This window comes from Lithobates pipiens, unplaced genomic scaffold, assembly GCF_037356315.1.
Source record: "Lithobates pipiens isolate NorthernLeopardFrog02 unplaced genomic scaffold, aLitPip1_a1.2 Scaffold_23, whole genome shotgun sequence".
Taxonomy (NCBI): Eukaryota; Metazoa; Chordata; class Amphibia; order Anura; family Ranidae; genus Lithobates; species Lithobates pipiens.
In genome coordinates, this window is record NW_027507785.1 from 90,323,872 (window position 1) to 90,346,141 (window position 22,270).

Consider the following 22,270-nt stretch of genomic DNA (forward strand, 5'->3'; position numbering starts at 1 on the left):
TAAGAAGCTTGTATAGCGACTGTTTGTTTTCATATTTAACTTCACCTTAAATAAGTGTGAAGCCAATTAATGAGTTTTTAAACAGAAGCCTTAGGGTATAAGGTCTGTATCTGTAATTAGATGCAATGTTTTGCAAATATTGTGTTGATTGTTAACTTCAGTTTGTTAAAACAGAAATAAAACTGTATCTGAGCACTAAAATCTGAAAATGCAATTTAACTTAATCTTCTAGGCAAACACTCACATAGTTACATAGTATGTGAGGTTAAAAAAAGACAAAAAGTCCATCAAGTCCAACCTATATATGTGATTGTCAGTATTACATTGTATATTCTTGTATGTTGTGGTTGGTCAGGTGCTTATCTAACCATCTTTTGAAACCACCGCATTTGGAAGGGAATTCCACATCCTTCCCGCTCTTACAGTAAAGAACCCTCTACACAGTTTAAGGTTAAACCTATTTTCTTCTAATTTTAATGAGTGGCCACGTGTCTTATTAAACTCCCTTCCGCTGAAAAGTTTTATCCCTATTGTGGGGTCACCAATATTTGTAAATTGAAATCATATCCCCTCTCAAGCGTCTCTACTCCAGAGAGAATAAGTTCAGTGCTCATAACCTTTCTTCATAACTAATATCCTTTAGTCCCTTTATTAGCTTTGTTGCCCTTCTCTGTATTCTCTCCATTTCCATTTTCTCACCTGAAATCACATTTAAAAACATCCCTAGCACTTCCGGCCATGGCCATCTTGAGCAAGGGCAGATGATTTATGTAATGTTTACTTCCTGGATTCCACCTGCCCTTCGCTCAGGCATGCAGGCAGGCAGGGGGTGTGTACTTAGCTGAGAAAGCCCCTCCTCCCCTCCTCCAAATGAAAGAAAAAATACTCCTTGGATGAAGAAAATCATTTTGGCATTGGTCAGAAACTAGGAAGCAAGTGAAGAATGTAAAAAAGGTTAAAACAAGAAAATATAACATTCCTTCCTGTCTTTTTTTACTAATGCTAGTGGGATAGGGAGTAAAAATGGTTAATGTTGACTGAGAGACTTTAGTTCCACTTTAAATGATAACTACACATTTATATACAGTGGAACCTTGCTTTACGAATAAAGCGTTTAACGAGCGTTTAATTCTGACTCAGTGTTGTCTCGCAAAACGAGCAAAATTCAAGTTAATGGGCGGGGCAGTACCACATTTGGCCAGAGGAGTGGAGGCGCCAGGGACACTCGGAACGGTTCGGTGCCGTTTGAAAATACTCGGAAAGACTCTGAAATACTCGAGCTGAGCTGTCCCTGAGTATTTTAGAGGATCTCTGGCGCCCCCCCCCCCATCTCTGGCAACATGCAGTATTGCATGTAATAGAAGTCATGGCGGAATGAATTATCTTAATTTCCATTGACTTCTATGGGGAAACTTGCTTTGATAGGCGAGTGCTTTGGATTACAAACATTCTCCTGGAACGCATTATGCTCGTAATCCAAGGTTCCACTGTACCTTGAAACTAAACTAGTAAAAAAATGTCAGCAGGCTTTTGACTTCACATATCTCTCACCCCCCCCCCCCCCCCCAAAAAAAAATTCCTTTCATTCACTTACAATGCACGTGCAGAACAGTGTAGTCTCTCCATTCCCAGCATCTGTAAGAATGGAGCCAGATATTGGGACAATATAACTCCAGCGCTCATGAACAAGAGTTATATCAGTTGCCGCCCAATAGCTAAAGAGAGATAGGCCAGTCCAGAAGAAGGTGGCAGCAGCAGTCATGGGATGCACTGACCTTTCAGTGCTAGTGAATGGAAAATTACAAGGTAAGTGTGCTATTATCTGCTGTTGTGCATACTGGCACATTATGGGAAAAGCAGCCGCAGGCTCTCACCCTTTAATTCCTCTTTAAAGCTCAAAGTCCTAATAACTGTAATAACAAGACCGGAGATGAAAGTGGATGTCACAGAGACAAGAACAAATGGACAGTACAAATAACCTAAATAACCTGACAGGGGTCCTAACCCTTCCTCATTTTACTGATAATACAATTTTGCTGCACTCTGTGATCCCATTGACAAGATTTCCTTTCTCTTCCTGTCCAAACAAGAAAAAAAGGGGAAATGACCCCAAGACCCAGACTGCAAAAAAACAAAACACCCCAAGAGAGGTTCTAAATCTAAGAATTTTCAAGTTTATCCAAAGTTTAATAAAAGAGTTTGTGCCGGAGTTGGGCTTTATTCCTAACCGAACCCCCAATGCTAGCTATACCCCCTGGTACTTAAAGTTAGATTAGCGACTGGCTGGACCAAGTTTCCTGCTAATTGAAGTAAGCAGGGCTAATGTTTGCATGGAAAGAGAGGATAAATTATTATAAATGGACCTCCAGGAAAAAAAAATTGCACAGACCACCAGGTAAACCTATTACCACTAATGTTGATTATATTGGGTCTGTATCAATACATACTGTAAAAATCATTGCTCCATTGAGACCAGAAAATACAATCAAAGCTCTTCTTCCTTCATTGCCCTTTCCTCTCCTCGTATTCATTCACAAAACACCATGCATTATGTTTATGAAATACAAGGTGTTCTGTGAATGGAAGATCCTGTCATTTACCCATCCCTCTTCTCTCCTTGTCCATTCACAAAATGCCTGAATAGAATACAAGACCAAAAGAAAAAAGGTTGAAGGCACTAAAAGACACTTGGAGTTGGGACAATGAAGTTGAATTAAAGAATTTTAATGATACAAACTTTAAAAATCCATATAAAAATTGAAAACATGATGCTTACAAAAAAGTAGGCCATACAAGTCAACAACACAAGTTATATATGATGTCGTTCTTCAAAATGCAGTGTCATAACACAACAGTGCCCCTACGCATTTCAACTAAGCGTAGTATTCTTCAGGGAGTTCATTGATGAAGAGTACATTAAATAGACACTAAAAGACAAATGTCAATCAGAAATATATTTTTCAAAATCATGTTCAGATTTATACATCAAACATTGAAAACATTGGTATATGTTACATAGTATATATTTTTTTATAATCACTTTTTGTTTATTAAGACAAATTTCAAAATACAACATAGAAATACACATTGCACAATATATCTGTATAAATCTTTTCATTAACATACACCACACTTACCCCTCCCACCCCGAGAAAACACACTAGATCCTTGATCATGACCTCTTCAAAAGAGAGAAAGGAAAAAAAAAAAGGAAAAAGCCCACGCACTTACCTACCCATAACCAAAACACAATTTGTGCAAAACATTATTCAAAGTATTTAAGAAGGGGGCTTTACAGCTAACACTATTACCACTATTAACACTATTAGCCCTTGTACACGCGGTCGGACATTCCGACAACAAAATCCATCGGATTTTGTCCAAAACCGGTGTTGCATACACACGGTCGGACAAAGTTGGCGGAAAATCAGATCGTTCTGAATGTGATGACGTTATTTCGTTACGACGGGACTACGCTAGTAGTCAATAGCTTTGGTCTAGGAATTTGATCTGAGCATGCGTGGCACTTTGTCTGATCGGAATTCTCTACACACAATCGGACAAAGTCCGATCGGATCATGTTGTCAGAAAGTTTTAGAGCCCAGCTCTAAAATTTTGTCCGTCGGATATTCTGACGGAAACAGTCCAATGGAGCCCACGCACAGTTGGATTATCCGACAACACGGTCCGATCGGACATTTTCCGTCGGAATGTCCGACCGTGTGTACAAGGGCTAACATGTGTCAAACAACCTATAATGCAAAAAAATTAAGTAATAAAAAAAAAAATACTAGGGCCAATTTTGGACAGAAGACAGTTAACCTACCTGCATGTCTTTGGATTGTGGGAGGAAACCGGAGCGCCCAGAGGAAACCCACACAGGCACAGGGAGAACATGCAAACTCCAGGCAGGTAGTGTCCTGGTTGGGATTTGAACCAGCGTCCCTTCTTACTGCTAGGTGAGAGTGCTACCCACTACACCACTGTATATATGTGTGTGTGTGTATATATATATATATATATATATATATATATATATATATATATATATATATATATATATATATATATATATATATATATATATATATATATATATATATATATATATATATATATATATATATATATATATATATATATATATATATATATATATATATATATATAATAAATTACAATTTCGAATTACTATTTTCGTGTCCTATTATGTTTAGTGTTTTAATTCAATATAAAGTCACTCTACTATTTCATTTTTTTTTTTTTATACCTCTCCACCTTTCATTTCAATCTACCCTTCTTTATGTGATTCCATTACCTGTTGCCCATCCCATGCCTAATTTAGTAATATAACACATGTTCTTCCTTTAATGACATCAATCAACTCTCCACTGTGCCTCCCAGAGGAGGGAAAAAAAAAACACAAAAAAAAAAAAAGAAAGAAAAAGACAACACAAAAAAAAAGAAAAGAAAAAAAAAAACAACTCCTCTCAATTTTGGAGCCCAGGGTTTGTGGACCAAAGTGGAGGAAATATCGTGGGTCCAACAATAGGAATCCACTAACCCAGTGTTTCTCAACTTCAGTCCTCAAGGCACACCAACAGGTCATGTTTTCAGGATTTCCACTATTTTGCACAGGTGATTTGATCAGTTTTCACTTTTATTAATTACCACAGCCATTTCATCTGAAGGGAAATCCTGAAAACACGACCTGTTGGTACGCCTTGAGGACTGGAGTTGAGAAACACTGCACTAACCAGCCAACTTCAGACAGAGGCAGAGAGATTGACCAGAGATTGGTAATTAATGGACAGGGGGAGAGGAAAAGGAGGGTGAAAGACACCTATGAGAGCTGGAGCTCTCCGCCACAACACCAGAAGAACGCTGTGTATAGTTTCCAGCATAAAAAAAAACTTTGTATTTTGCAGTAAACAGCAGCAATCCACACCAAGTATAATTATCATTATCAGAGGTAACTTGTTTGGTATGTGCTGTGTGTGTGTGCAAAAAAAAAAAAATTCTAGAGTTCCTCTTTAAATATATAGTTATATTTTAAAGAAGTCTTTGCTAAAGAAACATTAAAATGTTTAACTTGTGCGTCTCCTTACCCCCTCCTTGATTACAGTCCATGTGTTCAGGAGATACTGCAAAGCCTGTGCTGAGGTTCTGCAAACAATCTTTAGAGATAGTGCAGAGCCCGATGTCAGAACAATGACTCTCTTGTGATAATGGAGAGGTTAACAACAGAGCAAGAAGAGATGTTCCTTCCATTCACCCACACTCATTATTACATTCAAAGATCTTCCAACATGTTGGAAAACCTTTGTGATCATTCAACGGTCCTCTTCTTTCCTCCACAGAGAAGGGATTGTCAGGGATAAGGGTTATGCTGGATACTGCTGGATACTGCCAGTGTTCAGTCCCACCAATTATTACCACCCATGGTGTTTGGTGAGACATTTGTTCATAAATCATGGGATTTAAGTGTACCCGAGATCAACTACCATGACCAACACTCTGTTTTACTTTCATTCACCATTTATTATACAGTTTTTTTACGCTACCCATGCATACCTCCCAACTTTCTGAAATGGGAATGAGGGACACCTATTAGCAAAAGAAATTGATTGGTTAAACCCACAAGTGCTTTTTTACCACCACTATTCCCATTATATTGGCTTGTGGAATTTACAAATGTAGCCATTTAGAAATTAGATGAAAGTTTTAGCACTGGGAAACACTTTTTGAAAGATAAATAGGGCATTTTATATACAACTATATAGATCAGACCAGAATGAGGGACAAATGAGGAGCTATGAGGGACACAGGGACATTGCTCCAAATCAGGGACAGTTGGGAGCTATGCCTATCTTATACAAATATATGGAGCATTTGATATCCAAACTACTGCTATCTTAAAAAAAAAAATGTTTCCCCTATTCATATTATTGGATACCAATAGTTTGCTTTATTGCAGTTTCTGTGTCATTTATACCAGCTGTGCTCTCTCCATCTGCTGACTGTAATCAGTTAGCATCTCTCACTACAGAACACCCCTTCATTGTTAGGCCCCTTTCACACTGGGGCGGTTTGCAGGCGCTACAGCGCTAAAAATAGTGCCTGTGTAGTGCCTGAAAAAAACAGCCCCTTTCACTCCAGTGTGAAAGCCCAAGGGCTTTCACACTGGAACGGTGCGCTAGCAGGACGGTAAAAAAACTCCTGCTAGCCGCATCTTTGGAGCGGTGAAGGAGCGGTGTTTTCACCGCTCCTAAACCGCACCTACCCATTGAAATCAATGGGACAGCGCGGCTATACCGCTGGCAAAGCGGCCACTAGCGGGGGTTAAAACCACAAAAGTACCACCAAAGTACAGTAAGTGAGCTTTATTTTCTTAGGACAGGTTGCATATAAGGCCTTTTGCACATGGGTAAAAAAAAATGGTGAATTTGTTCTCAAGAAGATTTTTTTTTTAAAAGATCTGAACACAAGTGCGTTGCTGTTCGCAGCAATATGCACACAGCTGTATAAAGATCTGTAATGCAGCATTGACTTCAGAGTCATAGACAATTTTGAGATGTTAAAGAGGAACAGCAGTCTGCTCACATAATTTTGTAATAAAACACCTTTGCCATTCTGGAGCTTCCCTTCAACCATTTTGCATATTATTTTATATATTTGTGATTCTGTACTTCCAAATATGTTGCAGAAATCTCCCTCCACTGAGTCTGGCTGCAACCATTTTAACTGTGGCAGCTGAAGCTGCTGCCTGTTCTCTTCCTGGATTTACACAGACACACAGAGGCGCACCTCCACCTCCAAGTTTGAGTGCAGTACTCTACACATATAGATACGTTTATGCAAGCGCATTCACGTAATCTGCAACACTAGCAACAATATGAGGGCAAAGGAGAATTGTATGCATGTATATGCATATGCATGTTAATGCTCCTGTATACACTCCAGATGTCGTCTATTCAGACAAAACGCGCTAGGTCGACTGCTGCCATCACTACTTGGCCTTTTCATGTCCCTTAAGCCTTTGATTGCTTCAGAAAATGTGAGTGTTCAATTTTATCCTTTTTTATCTTTTTTTTTTTAATAAACATCCCCAAAACGATATCATACTATGTGGAACTTGGTTTCAATGCGTGGGTATGTGAAACTTCTCTGGCCATCCCTCTCTCCACCTGAACCTACTTGCCCATTTATGAGAACAATCTGCTGACCAGTGCCGTTCATAGTCCCCATTGTGATCGTGGTTATCTGGATTGTTGATGGTTCCATATCGTACATAGTGTTTATCACTACAAGCCTGGTTGACTTAAGAGATATATGCACCTTTAAATCCACTATTTCCGGTAAGCCTTAATGAAATTGGGGGGTGGTTTTCCTCACAAGATTCTCCCCCATTTTCAATATTCCTTTTCAACATGTCTGTCCTGAAGATACATGGATAGAAAATCGTTCGTCAAAAACGGTCGGAATAAAACAAAACCTGTTGGGCGTGCATGCAATAACGTCATCATTGTATCCACAGATGTCATCCAATTATCGGCATATTATCGATCGATAACAACATAAACGCTAGATTTTTCGTCGATAGCTTACACAATCTGGAGTTAAATTTTAACACACACATGCGCTGTAGATTTGTTCGAACTGTTTTTGATATATTCCATTACTAACATTTCGAAAATCGCCCGTTTCGGCACAACACTTTTTTTTTGCATAAAATTAGCATTTCGAGAACCCTTGTGCAGAGGGGGCAGGGGCATAACTTACGAGTGCTGTGTGTGTCTATGGATGCACACAGCCTGGCACCAGAGTGTAAGCGCACCTTGTTTCCTAAGGTGTCACCCAGAGGAAGGAAGAAGGACAGTGCAGGTGGGGGACTGTCAAAGGGGAGAAGGGACATCATTGCACAGAGCAGGTAAGTATAACATGTTTTTTATTTTAAGAAAATTGCCCCGACTTAGGGGGCAATTTCAGAGACATCTGTGTGGGTTTCTGCACAGATTTCAATGGAAATCACAGCCCAAAATTGCCAAAAGTAGTACAGAAACTACTTTTAGGAATCGGCGCGGTGTTGCACCAATTGGGAAGGGGCAATTGCCGCCCTATCAATGTGAACAGGGCAAAATATCACTTTACATTATTACGTTTGTGTACAAAAGCACCAAGACCTCATTCACATGGGCGTACTTATCTGTGCACTTATGTGGGCTGTCTTTGCTTTCACGGGATGCATAGGTGTTCTGTTCCACATGCAGTCCCATTCATGTCTAGTGGAATGCAACGGCTGCATGGCCACAGCTCTGACAGCCGTGTGGGTGTGTGCATGTCTCCGAATGCAGACAGTATGCATCACATAGTAGCCCATTATGTGTCATTTACCTGAAACCGAAGTCCATGATGTCACCGCTGTCCCCACTAGCAGACTGCATCCATCTTCGCACCTCTTCCTTTCGGGGCCACGAATTCCGGCTCCGTGACTGGCCGAAGTCACGTGATGTCACTCCTGCGCATGCGCGTGGGAGCTGCCAGTCACGGCATGACCCCTATTAGATATGCTCTTTCTAAAGTGTGCATGCGCTGATAACATTGGCACATGCGCTATAGTCTTCGGCGCTTGGGTCTTTCGGAAATATCTCCTAAACCATGGAGGTTTAGCACCTACAGGTAAGCCTTAATATAGGCTTACCTGTAGGTAAAAGTTGTTGTACAGGGTGAACAACCACTTTAAAGCGATTGTAAGCCTAGGTTCACACTGACAGCTGGAATGAAATCGTGCAGGTTCAGCTGATCTCGCACAATTTCATCCCCACATGTCCGTCCTGACTTCGGGGGCGATTTCAGAGACATATGTGCGGGTTGCTGCACAGATGTCAATGGAAATCGCACCCTGAGGTCGCCAAAAGTAGTACAGAAACTATTTTTGGGAATTCATACGGTGCCATTGCCAGCAATTGCCACCGATCGTTCCAATGTGAAGAAGGGCTAAAGATTGTTTTAAATGAAAAGAACAAACATGTTATTACATGTTACCTGCTCTGTGTAGTGGTTTTGCACAGAGCAGCCCCGATCCTCCTCTTCTCGGGTCCCACTCTGGCTTGACGTAAAACTTTCAAACACCTGAATCTGAAATGATGCATCCAGGATCAGGAGTATGTCATGTTGGCCAAGCAATCTACAAAAGAACAAAACTTTCACATTTTGAGCTGCTCTATTGCAGGACTGTAAAGCCTTGCCTCTTATCTCATCGGCTCTGTGCTACATATATATAACTGGGCCCACTACCACCCTGGAACATCAAAGGGCATCAGCCGGCCCAGATGTAGAGCTCTCTGATGACTGATCTCCCTTATCTCATACACTAACCACAGCCCTGAGATTGAGACATGACAGCTCTCAGTATGATGTATCAGCAAGCAGCTCCTGTCCTTTGAGCCACAAGTAGTGTAATAGGTCTTTCCCCAATAAGTGCTCTTAACAAAACCACACATAGGGGCAAAGCCTTTCCGAATGATGCATTTCTGATAGCAACAGATAGTCGCTTCCTGCCGTGCACTTTAGGCTATTCACTGGGAGGGGTTAGCACAGGCAGCTGGAAGGAAAGCATGAAGCTGTATTGCAGACACTGCAGCCTCCTGATACTCAACTTACTCTCCAACGCTGAGCTGATTATATATACATACCTGAGTGGAATTACATCTCATGCATCCTCATGGTGTGGTGCTGCTGCTTTGTGCATCATCAGGTGAGTGGGCTTGCATTGTGCATCCTTTTGTGTCACTTGGGGCATCACTTTGATGAGTGAGGGCATGCCAAGCTTATTTCTCATCACTTGCTTGCTTACAGTACTTGTTTCTTTTTTTTTCTTTTTTGTTTTTTTCTTTATATATTTTAAAAGGTTCTTTCTTGTAAGAGAATGATGCATGTGTTTATAGAAAATATATATGTTTTGCTTGCAGAAACATATATTAAATTTGCAATTTGATTCATGCACACACATATTGCATAACACTAAACCCTTATCTATGGATATGTTTTACAATTTATTATAACAACTAGGCATGTGTTGATATATTTGGTTGGCGGTTCATCTTCATACGCTGTGACTTTGAAAGCGCTCTCCTTGACCAGCTGAAAAGTACTGAATGTTTTGTAGTTTTTTTGATTTATTTGATGTATTTCTGCTGCGTTTGCTTGGCTGTAGGAGGCTCAGTATCTTCTCATTCATTGCTGGTGTGGTTTTTGGGGTTAGCTAGATATTGAAGATGATGTAATGTGAACCAACAGTGGACACTCCCAGATAACGGCGAGTTAAAGCTGACCTTCACCCTCCCCAACCACCTTCTCCCATTCCCCTCCTGCCCCTTTCCTCTTACACAATTGGATATGATTATTTTATTTTCTTTTGGGTAAAAAATTCCTGCACTTCCTTTTTCTGACCTAGGTAAGAATCATATTTGTTTCCCACAGCTTCTTTGATAACCACATCACACCACATTCCAGGAGGCAATGGGTTACCCTATGGTGCGTACACTGATCCATGTCATCAAAGGGGTCTTGCTGTCTCTTCATGGTTTTTGCAGCCAGCCCCCTTATGATGCACTATGACATGTGCTCAACTCTGAAAAGACATCCAGCCCCCCCTATGATGTCAAAAGATGATTGGGGGGGGGATCCACCTTTTCACACACATGAATTTCAATGACATCCCAGTCTTAGTCCATAAGGTTCAATATTGAGTTGACCCACCCTTTGCAGCTATAACAGCTTCAACTCTTCTGGGAAGGCTGTCCACAAGATTTAGGAGTGTGTCTATGGGAATGTTTGACCATTGTTCCAGAAACGCATTTGTATGGTCAGCCACTCATGTTGGGCAAGAAGGCCTGGCTCACAGTCTCCAATCTAATTCATCCCAAAGGTGTTCTATCGATTTGAGGTTAGGAAGTCAAGTTCTTCCACCCCAAAGAGCTCTTTCAAGTCTTTATGGACCTTGCTTTGCGCCCTGGTGTACAGTCATGTTGGAACAGGAAGGAGCCATCCACAAACTGTTCCCACAAATTTGGGAGCATGAAATTGTCCAAAATGTCTTGGTGTACTGATGCCTTAAGCGTTCGCTTCACTGGCCAAGCCGGACCTCTGAAAAACAACCCCACACTACCATGGATGAGTGAGTTTGGCGTGGAGGAACTCGACTGGCCTGCGACAGAGTCCTGACCTCAACCTGATAGAACATCTTTGAGATAAATTAGAGCGGAGACTGCAAGCCAGGCCTTCTCATCCACATCAGTGACTGACCTCACAAATACGCTTCTGGGAGAATGGTCAAACATTCCCATAGACACACTCCTAAACCTTGTGGACAGCCTTCCTAGAAGAATTGAAGCTCTTATAGCTGCAAACGGTGAGCCAACTCAATCGTGACTGGGGTGGCATTAAATTTCATGTGTGTGTAAATGCAGTCATCGCAATACTTTTGGTAATATAGTGTATCTGTGTTCGTTCTAACAGCAGTGTTGGACTTAATATCCATAAAAAAAAAAAACCTGCATGGTCCCACTGTATATGGGAGTGTAGCTACCCTGATAGTGTCCAACAAGGACTTCAGCACTACACACAGACAGGATGTCAATGCACCCTAATTGGAGGTGGACGAAAACAATATTTAAAAGGCAGGGAAACCATATTTGAATGTTTTGCATGTTTTTTGGCAGATTAACCAATTTTTGGTGGACAATCCTAGGAACCTTCTGGCTTTCGCCCAGAGATGGCTGCTTTTCACTTAGATTAGTGGTTCTCCAGGCACTGGGCTGAGTTCTCTGGCTTTCTGGTAATTGACAGGAGTGACTACACCATCACCCTGGTCAGTCAGAACAGGGACCAGGATAGCTGCTAGAGGGAGGATTTTTCTCTCTCTTCCCTCCAATAGCAGCCTAAAGTAGAGAGGGTGCCCGTTGAGAGCAGACTTCTTTTTCTGTATTAGCCCAGACCTCTACTCCACCCATGTCCCAACTTTATTCTCAGGCCCATTTACTTACAAAAGTTCCAGGGCATAATGGTCAGTATAGTACCTTATCCTGGATTAGGAGGTGATTTACCAGGGAATGGTTAGTCCTGCTGGGGATTGCAATACAACAGGTGCAATCCCACACCCTCAAACATGAATGGTCGAATCAGCTGACTATGTTTGTAGGCGGGGGGGGGGGGGGGGGGGGTTGTGTAACTATTGGACAGTTTTTTTTTGTTTTTATATTTAACCACTTCAATACAGGGCACTTAAACACCTTCCTGCCCAGACCAATTTTGAGCTTTCAGCGCTGTTGCACTTTGAATGACAATTGCGCTACAAATAAAAAAATACCGAAAATTTTGAGAAAAAAAATGTTTTTTTTTGTTTCAGTTTCAAAACTTTGTAAATAAGTAGTTTTCTCCTTCACTGATGGGCACTGATGGGGCTACACTGATGGGCACTGATAAGGCGGCACTGATGGGCACCAATGTGGCACCAATGAAGTGGCACTGATGAGGTGGCATTGATGGACACGGATGGGCGACACGGATGGGCGACACGGATGGGCGACACGGATGGGCGACACGGATGGGCGACACGGATGGGCGACACGGACGGACACTGATAGGTGGCACAAATTGGCACGGATTGGCATGGATGGGTGGCACAGATGGGCGGCACAGATGGGCATGGATGGGCGGCACAGATGGGCATGGATAGGCGGCACAGATGGGCACAGATGGGCATGGGTAGGCACTGATAGGCGGCACAGGTGGGCACTGATAGGCGGCACAGGTGGGCACTGATAGGCGGCACAGGTGGGCACTCATAGGCGGCATTGGTGTTATACTATAGTAATGGATGCCAATCAGTGCCAAACAATAATGCATGCCAATCAGTGATGCCCATTGTGGGCACTGATTGGCATCCATTATGGGCACTGATTGGCATCCATTGTGCTGACTGGCATCCCTGGTGGTCTAGGGAGGATTACCTTTTCCCTGGTGGTCTGGTGGCATCCCTGGTGGTCCAGTGTGGGCATCCTCGGGGGGGGGGGGGGCTGTGCTGATAATCGATCAGCACAGACCCCCCCTGTCAGAGGAGCAGCCGATCGGCTCTCCTCTACTCGCGTCTGACAGACGCGAGTGAGGGAAAGCCGATCACCGGCTCTTCCCATTTACACTGTGATCAGCCGTGATTGGACACGGCTGATCACGTGGTAAAGAGTCTCCGTCGGAGACTCTTTACCGAGATCGTAGTTGCCGGGTGTCAGACTGACACCCGGCAACAACGATCGCGGCTCATAATCCTGATCACGTCATATGACGTCCGGTCAGGATTATGAAACCACTTTGCAGCCGTCAATTGCCTATAGGGCGGGCGGCAAGTGGTTAACCAAACCCTCCTATCCTTTACACCCAAGGAAGCTGCCATCTTGTCTTGTTTGATCTGCACTTTCCATGATGCTGTGCATGTGATCAATTATGACTTGGCTTGACAGTTCGGCTGAGGGCATAAGCAACTGTGACAGTTATCATTTATGATATGTCTTGAAAATAACTGTTTTGGGAAACCATTAATTTGATGGGCTTGGTTCCCCTTTAACCTGTTCAATTACTGCTTCTCCAGAGAAGTCTTGGCTGCTGGTGTCAGCAAATACCCCATACACTTTAGATCATTGCCAAATCCAGTTGAAAAAGAAAAAGTACACCCAAATATTACATACATTTATGGGTACATTTTGCCCCTTTTTTCTTTGGAGAAACGATCCTTTAAGTGGCAAGAAAAGTGTCACATTTTGAACAAAATATGTGTGATTGTGAAATTGCTGTCTAGATGTAATACTTACCATACATGTTGCAATCTTTTTTTTTTCTTTTCTAGAGTAGTTTAGAAATTTCTAGTTGTCTGGCTGTCAGTCAACTCTACTAATTAATTAATACATTTTTTTATTTTATTAATTACTGAACATACAAAACTTAAAGTAGAATTCTAGTCAAAAAAAAAATCTTCATATTGGATAGAGCAAGGGAGGGTTATAACCCATTAGATTTTTTTCACCATCTGTGTCCCATTGGTGAGATTTACCTGTCACTTCCTTTCCTGTAGCCAAACAGGAAGTGAGGGGAAATTCCTGAAAATTCAGGGAATTTCTGGAGGCCCCCCCCCCTCCCAAGTCACCAGGACTAGTGTCCCCATTGGAAGATTTCCCCTCTTTTTGTGCGGTCAACCCAAAATTTGTGCTTTTCTCTTACTTTTATTTTCAATGATAATTGTAAACAGACAAATAGAGATGATGAATCTCCCTAATAGGGGTACAGACAGCAATAAAAGCTGACAAGCATTCACCCTCCACTCTATACAAAACTAAAAAAATGTTTGCCTTTAGGTATACTTTAAGGCAGTGAAGTACAAAATGGAAACCTGCATACTTGGTCCAAATCAGTGACATTGTAGGGAAGCCAGAGGATAGACATATCAGCCAGGAAACTCTCCCTATCTAAGAGAAGTGAGAAGCTGCAGCGTTCATATCTCAATCATGAAAGGTTTGCATTAAAGAAATCAACTATGTGTTTCCTTGCTATTTCTTAGCTTTACATAAGTAACAGCCTGTATGTACATGTGTGGGTGTTAGTTTAACATGTTTGTTAGAAAGATTTGATCATGCAGAATAAAGATACTGCGACCTGGAAATAATTTATTGCTCAATGTAAACTGACACAAGAATTTTAGATAAATGTGTGCAAAGATCAGATCATAGCATGGCAATTGGATGGATGGTCTGTAGGATCAGAAGGATATGTTCTTGATTGCTATACAATAACAGCATATAGAGGTCTGCTAGCAATAATCAATGGTAAAGTTATATTGGTAGAAGATATGTCTTAAAGAATAACTCTGCTTTGAGCTCTCCAAGCTGTTATTGACTCTGTAGGGTTCAGAAAAACAAAATGTTTAACTGAATCATGAAGAAGCTGGTATGTTCCACCATTAAGGTCTGCAACCACCCAACTTGCAGACCTGCAGATCTTGGCTGCTGAGAGGGGCTGACAAGGTGCTGTACATAATTTAAAGTGGTTGTAAGGGCACAAGGTTTTTTACCTTCATGCAATATGCATGAAGTTAAAAAAAAAAACTTCTGTCTGCAGCAGCCCCCCCCCCCCCCCCCCCCCCCCAATACTTGCCTCTCTCATTACAGGGATGTCCAGGAGAGCCTTGCTATTCTGGGGACTCGCACTCCTGATTGGCTTTTGGCAGCAGTGGGAGCCAGTGGCTCCTGCTGCTGTCAATCACAGCCAGTGAGCTAATCAGGAGACAGAGGGGCAGGGCTGAGCCTTGGCTCCATGTATGAATGGACACACAGAGCAGCGACTCAGCTCGGGTGCCCCCATAGCAAGCTGCTTGCTGTGGGGGCACCCTGCAGCAGGGAGGCCGATGTGGGACCCAAGAAGAGGAGGATCCGGGAAACCATTTCTTTTTTAAAACAACACTTTAGAAACATCACAGCTCATGCAGTTATTATGTAAGCAATGGGCTGGCATGGTTCCATGCATCAGAGGGTGGAGGAGTCACCGGCTGGGCCCGCCCTCCGCTATATAAGAACTGTCAGAAGAAGAGAAGCGGCACACAGCGGGAGCCTCCCATTGCGCAGAGCAGTTCGAGAATGAAGAAGAGACGCCATGGAGGAAGATGCCGGACGAGAACACCGGAGCAAGAAGAAGCGAATCGGAGGAAGAAGAAGATGGAGGAAGAAACCGAAGGATAAAGAAAGGGAGAAGAAAGACCAGAAGAAAGAAGATGAAAGAAGACTTTAATAAAGGACTTGTCAAAGACCGTCTCTTGTCATTTTTAACACTTTTGTCACTTTTTTGGTGAAATGGTAGGAGGCCGGGATCTGGGGGTCCCCTTGTTAAAGGGGGCTTCCAGATTCTGATAAGCCCCCCACCCGCAGACCCCCACAACCACCGGCCAGGGTTGTGGGGATGAGACCCTTGTCCTCATCAACATGGGGACATGGAGCTTTGGAGGGAACCCCAAAGCATCCTCCCAATGTTTTTTTTTTTTTTGGCGTGGGGTTCCCCTTAAAATCCATTCCAGACCTGAAGGGCCTGGTATGGATTTTGAGGGGGACCCCCACAGCATTTAAAAAAAAAAAATGTTGGTGCGGGGAACCCATGCTGTTTTTTTTTTTTTTTAATTAGTCGCGTTGTAAGTCGCTCCAAGTCACGCTGTGATTCACACTCAAGTCGTGTACAAGTTGCCTCCCAAAGTCTCGCTGGAAGTTGCCCCTGTGTGAATGGACTGTTATGATACAAGTTCAATAGACACAGATTGTTATTGTCAGAGTCTCGTTGAATCTCCTATTCTATATCGAACCGTGACAAAATGAATAATAAATAATAATAATAAAGCATTTATTTATGTCGGATCTTTCGTTTTTTGGATTCTGTGCTTTAGTTATCGTTTGTCAAAACGATAATGAAAATACCTGAAATTCAGACGAAAATGCATTCGGATGAAAACGAATGCACATGTCTACTAAAAATTCAGGGAATCTCAACAGCTATAAATCGCCCTCCAAAGTTTTAGAGGAGTTATCCTCCAATCCAATGTTTTACCTGCAGGGTCAGCTTCCTTGGAAGAGGTCTTAAATATGACAGCCTTTCATTTACAGTTATATAGGCTCCTCTTCTGTACTATAATTACCTAATTTGATTTCACTGCATGCTGTGAGATTTTCACGGTGTGCATTAGAAGCTACAAGACAAAGTCTATCTCATCTCCTGACCACAAGATGTCCAGCTCATCATCTAGCTTTTTCTTCCCCAGCCTGCTGTTCCTGGGAACTGGTGTGATGCCACAAATGCGGCATTTCACTGATTCGGACGGTGCTATGGTTGGCACATTGCATGCAAAATCGCTGCAATGTGAACCAGGGCTTAGTCTTATATGGAAGATCAGCATCACATGTGGGCAAGGGCAATGCAGCCTGCCTAGAAATGCTTACTCCACCACACTGACATCCCTGACATCCACCCAATAATGCTAGGTTCACACATGTCCGATGCAAATTTCCTTCTTTGTTTTTACTGCGAATTTCCTAAGCAGCTGTTCATTGGTTGAGCTGCGATTTAGATGTGGTTCAGATGCAAAGTTTTGGAGCCGGCGGACACCAGCTTCTTTAAAATTAACTGGTTGTTAACCACTTACTGACCGCCTGCCGCAGTTTTACGGCGGCTGTTTGAAGAGGAATATCGTTGTTAAGGCAGCAGCTAGCTGCCATAACCTCAGTATCTTCTTCAGCGGGCGGTCCGCTACAAGATAAGTGGTCCCTGCGGCGGATTGGCCGCAAGATCACTTTTATCGGTGGCGGGAGAGGCCCCCCCCCCGCTACGATCCGGTGCCTTCCGCTGCTTACCGGAGCGGCGGAGGCGATTGCGTCCTGCTGTAGGCTCAGTATGGATACGAGTGAGAGGAAGATGGCCCTCACCCGTCTCCATACACTTGATGGGGCGGAAGAGTCAAAGCGTCACTTCCACCCATAGCTCTTAAAGGGCCAATTTTTTTAAACGATTTTTTTAAATTACTATTTTTTTTTTTTTGCATTTTAGTCTGAATATCAGATCTGAGGACTTTTTGACCTCCGATCTCATATTTAAGAGGACCTGCCATGTTTTTTTCTATTACAAGGGATGTTTACATTCCTTGTAATAGGAATAAAAGTGACAATTTTTTTTTTTTTTTATTTTTTATTAAACAGTGAAAAAATAAAAGGTAAAATAAATAATAATAATTTTTTTTTTTAAACACGCCCTGTCCCACTGAGCTCGCACGCAGAAGCGAACGCATACGTGAGTAGCGCCCGCATATGAAAACGGTGTTCAAACCACACATGTGAGGTATTGGTGCGATCGGTAGAGCAGGAGCAATAATTCTAGCCCTAGACCTCCTCTGGAACGCAAAACATGCAACCTGTAGAATTTTTTAAACGTTGCCTATGGAGATTTTTAAGGGTAAATGTTTGTCGCCATTCCACAAGTGGGCGCAATTTTGAAGCATGACATGTTGGGTATCAATTTACTTGGCGTAACATTATCTTTCACAATATAAAAAAATGGGCTAATTTTACTGCTGTCTTATTTTTTTATTCAAAAAAGTGAATTTTTTCCCAAAAAAGTGCGCTTGTATGACCGCTGCGCAAATACGGTGTGAAAAAAAAGTATTGCAACAACCACCATTTTATTCTCTAGGGTGTTAAAATAAAACCCAGTATATAATGTTTGGGGGTTCTAAGTAATTTTCTAGCAAAAAAAACTGTTTTAAACATGTAAACACCAAAATCTCAAAATGAGGCTGGTCCTTAAGTGGTTAAGGAGCGGGCCAGGAAGCCGGCTGCCGCATCTTTAACAGCGGATGACTCATCAGCTGTCAGCTAAGACCCCTTTCACACCACACCGCCCATTCAGTCGGCGGTAAAACGGCGCAATTTTAACAGCGTTTTACCGCCGGATTTGCGGCTCATTTCGGGCACTAGCGGGGTGCTTTTACCCCCCGCTAGCGGCCGCGAAAGGGTTAAAACCGCCGGCAATACGCTGCAATAGCGGCGTTTTGCCGGCGGTATTACAGCGCTGCCCCATTGATTTCAATGGGGAGCAGTGGTGGAGGAGCGGTAAACACACCGCTCCTTCACCGCTCCAAAGAAGCTGCTAGCACGACTTATTTCTGACGTCCTGCCAGCGCACCGCTGTAGTGTGAAAGCCCTCGGGGCTTTCACACTACGCACAATGGTGCAGCTTCTTTAGGGTGGATTGCAGGCGCTATTTCTAACGCTATAGCGCCTGCAAAACGCCCTGGTGTGAAAGGGGTCTAAATGTTAAAAAAAAAAAAAAAACATTTCCGGTAATAAAAAAATTGTGAAAAAAAAACAGGCACTTTTAGGTCTGGTATGGATTTTAAGGGTAACCCCACACCAAATTTTTTAAAACAGGCATGGGACCCCCTCTTAAATCCATACCAGAGATTTTGAGGGGAACCCCCACGCAAAATTTGTTTTTTAAAAATGCCATCTTAAATTCATACCAGATCCTTTTCCGAGCATGCATGCAACTGTACAATACAACTGTAAACGAAAGGCTGTCATATTTAAGACCTCTTCCAAGGAAGCTGGCACTGCTGGTAAAACATTGGCTTGGAGGGTAACTCCTGTAAAACATTGGAGGGTGATTTATAGCTGTTGAGATTACTTGAATTTTCAGTTCCAACACATTTCTTTTTCGCAACCCAGACAATTTCTTTACTACATATTTTTATAAACCAATTTCTAAGACCTATTATGTTGGGTGAATCCTGGAGCAACAACATCAATCCGTGTAGATGCAACTCTAATTGAATAACATGCTTAAATAATGTGTTTCAAAATAATTTGTTTAATAAAATACTTGTTTTGATCTTTTCTCATCCTTTGTTGCGTCTCAGTGTTGCTGATCTCCTGCAGACTTTTTGCAGCGACTTCCGGTCAACACCTCAGTGATAGGAAAGGGAGGGCGGGGATTAGCGAGCGGCCCTCCCTCCAGAATCATACCAGGCCACATGCCCTCAACATGGGGGTGGGGCTTTGCCCCCCCCCCCACTCCAAAACACCGTGTCAGCTTGTTGATGGGGACAATGGCCTCTTCCACATAACCCTGGCTGGTGGTTGTGGAGGCCTGTGGGCAGGGGGCTTATCGGAATGTGGAAACCCCCTTTTAACAAGGGGGCCCAGATCCCAGCCCCCCCCCCATGTGAATGAGTAGGGGTACATTGTACTCCTACTCATTCACCAAAAAAGTGTCAAAAGAAATAAAAACAGACCGTTTTCGACAATTCCTTTATTAAAAAAGCATAAACAAAAACAATGTCCTCGCTGTAGATCCTTCATCAATCATGACGCCTGCCGCCCTCTTGTGACATCACCGAATAGTGCATGCTGGGTTGGTGACATCACAAGGGGGTGGTGCCAAAAAGCTTTTCAAAAGCATTTGTTTAATAAAATACTTGTTTTGATCTTTTCTCATCCTTTATTGCGTCTCAGTGTTTCTGATCTCCTGCAGCCTCTTTGCGGCGACTTCCGGTCTACACTCCAGTGATAGCTTTTTTTGGGGGTAGATTGTGACAACAGGCGCCTCTCTTTATGTTAGTGTGACAAAACATGATGTTAAATCTCTCTAATCTAACCCTGGATAGGAGTAAAAAAATAAAATAAATTGTTGTAATCCTTCCCCTTGCTATCCACAACAAAATAGAACAATTTGGCTGGACTTACCGTTTAAGCTCCCAACCTTAGAACAAACAGCCCCACTCGTATATTTGAAAAAGATAAAATCTTATGTTTAGGGTCTCTGAATTAAAATTTGCTGTGTGAATGTCTCAAGCGTTCACACAGCCATCACATAGAATCCATGCATTTTGCCTACTATGTTTATGGCCTATAATCGTCAGCTCCATCTAGTGGCCATAATGCAGTATTTTTCAGACTAAGGTATATCAGGAAAATACTGCATTATGGCCATTAGATGGAGCTGACGATTATAGGGATACTAGGAAAATTACAGAGACTATTTATGATGGCTTTGCAAATGCTTGAGACATTCATACAGCATTTTTTTTTTTGTCTGCAAACCTGCTTTTTATTGGATTTTTAAAATATTTTTAGTATTTCTGTTGAGCTCCCGGTACTACCTATTATTAGTCTATTCCAGCAACCCCTTCCATTGGACCTCTGGCTTGTTTGATTACTTCCCATATATGCTCTGCATACAGTCGCTTACTAGATGTAAAACTATATTTAGTGGCTTTTTTTCTTTTTTTTCTGTATAATCCCCTTCCCACTAATTAAGCTGTCACCAGATCACTAGATAAATATGGAGGTCAAGGCTTAATTTGCATTGGGAGTGAAAAATGTTTGAACAGAGATTTATCTTTATGTATGGATATATCTGCGACTGTTAAAATGAATACCAAAAACACAACTTAACCATGTCCTTGCCAAATAGAATGGTAATAAAACATATCACACAGACTGCAAAACCTCTTCAGCTCAAACGGAGTTAAAGATCTGTCATCAGTACAAAGTAATTCTGCTTGGAGTTCCATAACTGGATACACTCCCTTCCAACCTTGGAACACTTTCAAGTCTGATTTTTGCGGTGCAATGTCTCACCACCTGCAACACAAAATATAAATGAACACAGGACTTCGCAATAAGAGGGTCTGATAATTGCAAAGTCGTGTTTTGGTTATTTCTTTAGCACAGCTGGATTTAGTGTATGAATATTGGAAAAGTCTTCCTTATGTTCTCAGAAATTCCCAGATGTTTCAGATGTCACAAGATTCTGCAAGGGACTATTAAGGAAAAGTAGGCAAGTATCTATCTTGCATTGCAAACTGATTTTGAGGTGTTTTCAGCTGTGCAAGAATGAAGTCTATGAAAAGAATTTTGAAGTATGGCTTCCAGCAATTCAGGTTTTTGGAAAAGTTGAAGGCACACTATGAGTTAAGTCCAAGAAGGTACATGGAATCTCATGGGCTTATCTCTATTATTTACATTTGAAAGTTTTATTGTACTCCTAGAAGATGGCTATTGCTGTATTTCTGGGAGCCAGGCACTGATACTTCAGGTTTAATCATCTTCAACATTAGAGTTGGTGTAGCTGATATGCCCACCCCTCCCCTTCTCCAGCCCAATCACAGAAGCCTTTGTATTATGTGAACGCATTCACAAAATAGAAAAGCCTTCTCTGAATGAGCAGCAGGGGGAGGGATAGGCATAGCTTGTCTGCGTGCCTCTCTCTCCTCTCTGTCAGTGAATGCTCCAGCAGAGCCATAAACCTGTCAGATATAATCATTAGCGATAAGTTCAGGAGATGTCATGCACCTGGTTGAGTTTCTGGAATTCACTTTTAGAGGAACTGAACTCTTATGGCTCACATGGCCAGTTAAACTGGGGTTTTACTATCCCTCCCCCCATCCTTAACCGTCCACCTAAAGACTCCCATAATGCAGCTCCACCTGCCAAACGTGTCCATTAAGACCAATGGGACCTCGGCTCACTTGACTTGCAGTTGTGGTGTGGTTTGATTTTGTTTTTTAACAAAATCCCCCTTGGGATAAGAAAAAAAGTACACTCAGCCACAAGGCAGCAAGATTGCCTCCCAAATGCCTAGCAGCTGCTGCTATACTGCCAATGCAGATTGCTTTTCAGAGGGAAGTAGG

At 42.3% G+C, this 22,270-nt stretch overlaps 1 protein-coding gene across 4 annotated transcripts in view; it reads left to right on the forward strand.

Moving 5' to 3' along the window:
* Window positions 1–22,270, forward strand: part of ARHGEF3 (Rho guanine nucleotide exchange factor 3) — a 493,464-nt gene that overhangs the window by 208,886 nt on the left and 262,308 nt on the right. The window contains exon 1 of one of the 4 annotated variants that reach the window (XM_077452033.1): window positions 9,619–9,757. The exons of 2 other annotated variants lie outside the window; for them this stretch is intronic. In XM_077452033.1, coding sequence (XP_077308159.1) covers window positions 9,725–9,757 — 33 coding nt within the window. In that variant the 5' untranslated portion in view covers window positions 9,619–9,724. Of the gene's footprint in view, window positions 1–9,618; window positions 9,758–22,270 lie in introns of those variants that run through there. One more of the 4 variants, XM_077452035.1, reaches the window with a different exon arrangement.